The sequence below is a fragment of the Capsicum annuum genome, unplaced genomic scaffold (genome assembly GCF_002878395.1).
Source record: "Capsicum annuum cultivar UCD-10X-F1 unplaced genomic scaffold, UCD10Xv1.1 ctg5173, whole genome shotgun sequence".
Classification (NCBI taxonomy): Eukaryota; Viridiplantae; Streptophyta; class Magnoliopsida; order Solanales; family Solanaceae; genus Capsicum; species Capsicum annuum.
In genome coordinates, this window is record NW_025859695.1 from 117,709 (window position 1) to 121,694 (window position 3,986).

General features: G+C 38.0%; 1 protein-coding gene across 1 annotated transcript; it reads right to left on the minus strand.

Moving 5' to 3' along the window:
* Positions 1-6: 6 nt before the first annotated feature.
* On the minus strand, positions 7-3,986 carry LOC107862940 (the record flags this gene model as incomplete). The annotated part of the gene is given in 2 exon segments (XM_016708657.2): positions 7-1,628; positions 3,405-3,986. A coding segment is annotated over 1 exon segment (488 nt), but the record flags the coding sequence as incomplete, so codon positions are not given.

A 3,986-nucleotide genomic window follows, 5' to 3' on the forward strand; every position in this document is an offset into this window, starting at 1 on the left:
ACTAAATTCCTCTCTTAACTAACTCTAGACTGTACAACTTAATTAACTAGCAGTACAACTTGTTATAACACTCCCCCTCAAGTTGAGAATGAAAGATATTCTTCATTCCCAACTTGTTAAGCAGGAAATGATGTTGTTGATGTCCAAGGGCCTTCGTGAGTATATCTGTTAACTGTTCTCTACTGCTCACATATGTTGTCTTGATCAACCCTTCTTGAAGTTTGTCTCTAATGAAGTGACAGTCAATTTCAATGTGTTTTATCCTTTCATGGTACATTGGATTGGCCGCTATTTGCAAAGCTGCCTTATTATCACAATAAAGCTCCATTGGCAATTGTGTTTCAACATTTAATTCCTTTAATAAACCTGCTATCCAGACCAACTTTGCTACAGTGCATGCCATAGATGTGTACTCAGCTTCTGCTGAGCTCCTAGACATAGTACTTTGCTTCTTGGATTTCCAAGATATCAGTGCAGATCCAATCCTAACACAATAACTTGTAAAACCTTCTAGACATTGGGCATGAGGCCCAATCCGAGTCACAATAAGCTATAACCTAAGTTGTTCCTGTACTTGGCATCAATAGTCCCAAATTTGGTTATTTTTTTATATATCTCACTACATTCAAGGCTACCTCATAATGTGACCTTTTGGGTGCAGACACAAATTGGCTAAGACACTGTGTAAAAATATCTGGCCTTGTTATTGTGAGATACAATAACTTTTCTATCAGTCTTTGATAGCTTCCCCTATCTTCTAGTGGCAGGTCTGCAACATCCCTGTCTACACATGCATCATATTTTGCACTTGTCAACTTCAAATGCTGCTCACGTGGTGCATTTTTAGGCTTTGATCCTGAAAATCCTAACTCTGAAATCAAACCAAGTGCATATTTCCTTTGAGATATAGCAATTCCTTCTTTGGATCTTGCAAATTCTATTCCCAAAGAGTATCTTATCCTTCACTTTAAATCTTTTATGCAAATCATATTGTGCTTCCTTTATTGATTTTAAATCATTTCCTGTCAATAAAAGATCATCTACATACACCAACAAAATAAGAAGTTTAGTTCCAACAGATTTAGTGAATAAGGAATAGTCATATCTGCTTTGAGTAAACCTTGCTGCCACTAGTGCTTCGATCAATTTGAGGTTTCACTGTCGACTGTCCTGCTTTAATGCATACAAGGATTTGAATAGTCTACATACCTTCTGTGAATGCGCCCCTTGACTACCAAAGACTTGCGGGAAGGACATGTAAACCTCCTTATGTAATTCACCATTGAGAAAGGCATTATGCACATCCATCTGACGAATGGGCCAAGAATACAATGCAGCCAAAGAAATAATATTTCGGACAGTCACCATTTTAGCAATCGGAGAAAAAGTGTTATGAAAATCAAGACTTTCATGTTGAGTATAGCCCTTAGCAACCAACCTAGCCTTGTATCTCTCCACAGAACCATCAGAATTATATTTGATTTTAAGGACCCACTTACATCCAATAGGAACTTTTCCAACAGGTAGATCCACCACCTCCGAAGTGTTGTTAGCTTTAAGTGCCTCAATCTCAAGCTTCATAGCTTGAACCCATTTCTGATTCTGTAAGCTTGGGCATAAGATGTAGGCTGTAAATGAGTAGAAAAAGCAGCAAAGAAAGACTGATAAGAAGGAGAAAGATGGGAATAAGAAACACGCTAATCAATGGGATACAGGCAGTAGTTTGAGGAAGAAAGAGGAGGATGAACATAGTCAGTAAGCCAGATGGGAGGTTTGGAGTGCCGAGTAGATTTTCTAGAAAGTGGAAGAAAAAAAGAAGAAGATGGTAAGGGAACAACAGGGGAAGATACAACAATAGTTGCAGGTGAAACTGGATGAAGAAGAGAAGAAGATGATGGGACGGGAGAAGAAGATGGAATAAGAGGAGAAGAAACCAGGTAGGAGATGGAACTAGAGGAACCAGGAAGTAGAATATCAACAGGGAAAGAAAAATCAAGATCAGAGGGCATAACATGAGAGGTAAGAAGAGAAGGAACATTGTCATCATCAGAGGCAGTGCATAAATATTTCAGAAAAAAAGGCTTAGAATATCCAAAAGGGAAAATGTGTTCTTTGAAGATGACATCTCTATTGATAAAGAAGGTATTAGTTTCTATATTAATAAGCCGATACCCTTTTTGAGTAGAGGAGTATACCATGAAGATTGCAGGGATAGATTTAGGAGAAAATTTGTCTGAAAAATTAGGAATAGTGGCATAGCATAAGCACCCCATGGTTCTAATGTGGTCCAGACATGGAGCATGACCTTGGAAACATTCAAATGGACTTTTGCCAGAAAAAACTTGGGTGGGAAGGCTATTCATGATATATTTGGCTGTAAGAATGCAATCTCCCCAATATTTTAAGGGAATGTGAGCTTAGAACCTAAGTTCCCTAGCTATTTCAAGAATATATCTATGTTTGTGCTCAATTAAGCCATTTTGTTGTGGGGTATGTGCACAACTACTTTGGTGCACGATGCCTTTAGACAAAAAAAAAGATGAGCAATTGTGATTAAAAAATTCAGATCCATTGTCTGATCTAAACTATTTGATAGAAGTGGAAAGCTGATTTTGAACCATTTGAATGAAAGATTGCAACACAACAAAGGAATCACTTTTCAAATGCAAAAGATAAGTTCATGTAATTCTAGTACAATCATCCACAAGGGTAAGAAAGTATCTGAAACCATTAAAAGTACAGACTTTATATGGACCCCAAATATCCATGCGAACAAGATCAAACGACTTTATAAACTTGATACTACTAGATGGAAAAGAAAGTCGAGATTGTTTTGTTAAAGGACAGATAAGACAATTACAAGGAGTAGTGACATGATTTTTTAAGGAAGGGATCTTCAGAAAAACTGGAAGAGGAGCATGACCCATCCTGTTATGCCATAGAGAAGAAGATACAGTAGATGTTGGAGCAGAACATGATGGAGATGATAGAGAGACAAAAGATAGACAATAATATTGTGAGACAGCAGTTGGTGGAGAAGGATTGTAGATGTAAAGGCCCCCTTGTAATCTACCAGTCCCCTTCACCACACTACTCCAAAGATCCTGGAATAGGCAAAATTCAGGGTAGAATGAAACAAAGCATTGTAAGTCTTTAGTAATCTTGGAAAATGAAAGAAGATTATCGGTAAAATCTGGAATATGCAAGACATTATGTAGAGAGTGTGAACAAGAGAAAGTGGAAGTACCAGTATGAGTAATAGTAATGCTTGAGCCATTAGGTAAATGTATAGATTTATGGAAAGTAAGAGCAGTAGAATCAGATAGTAAGTTCAAGGAAGATGCCATATGATTAGTTGCACCGAAATCCACAATCCAACTATGAGGGGTGCGAAGCCAACATACCTGCCATATTAGCTGAATCAGCCGGTTCCTTATTCCTATCAAGCATAAGGAAAATTTGTTGATATTGCTCAGGAGTAAAAGTGTGGATGACTAGTTAGAATTGTGAAGGCAATGGAGAATCATCATTCACAGCAGTAGCACTATGAGATGAAGGACCTGTAACATTCCTTTTATCAAGAGTGCTCTTTCCCCTGTACCCGATATTATTATGCAGTTGCCCAGTTGTGTGATTATTTCCATAACCAGAACTGTTACCATTCTTTCCTCTGTAATTTGGAGCATTGTTAACATGCCCTGCATTAAAACTATTTCCATATCCACCAGAATTATTATTCCCAATACGCCGGCGACAGAATTCACGTACATGACCATTCTTATGGCAGTAAGTACAATACAAAGAGCTTCCATAGGCATTAGGCCCATAAGTAGATACATTTGCGGTGAGAAAAATGTTCGTATCCCGTTCTAGGGGTCCACTACCCAGAATTCCAGAATGTGTGCCAAATGAGCCATTAAGATGCTGACTTTCCTCATGAACAATCATTGAATAAACTTGATTGAGACCTGGTGTTGGATCCATCA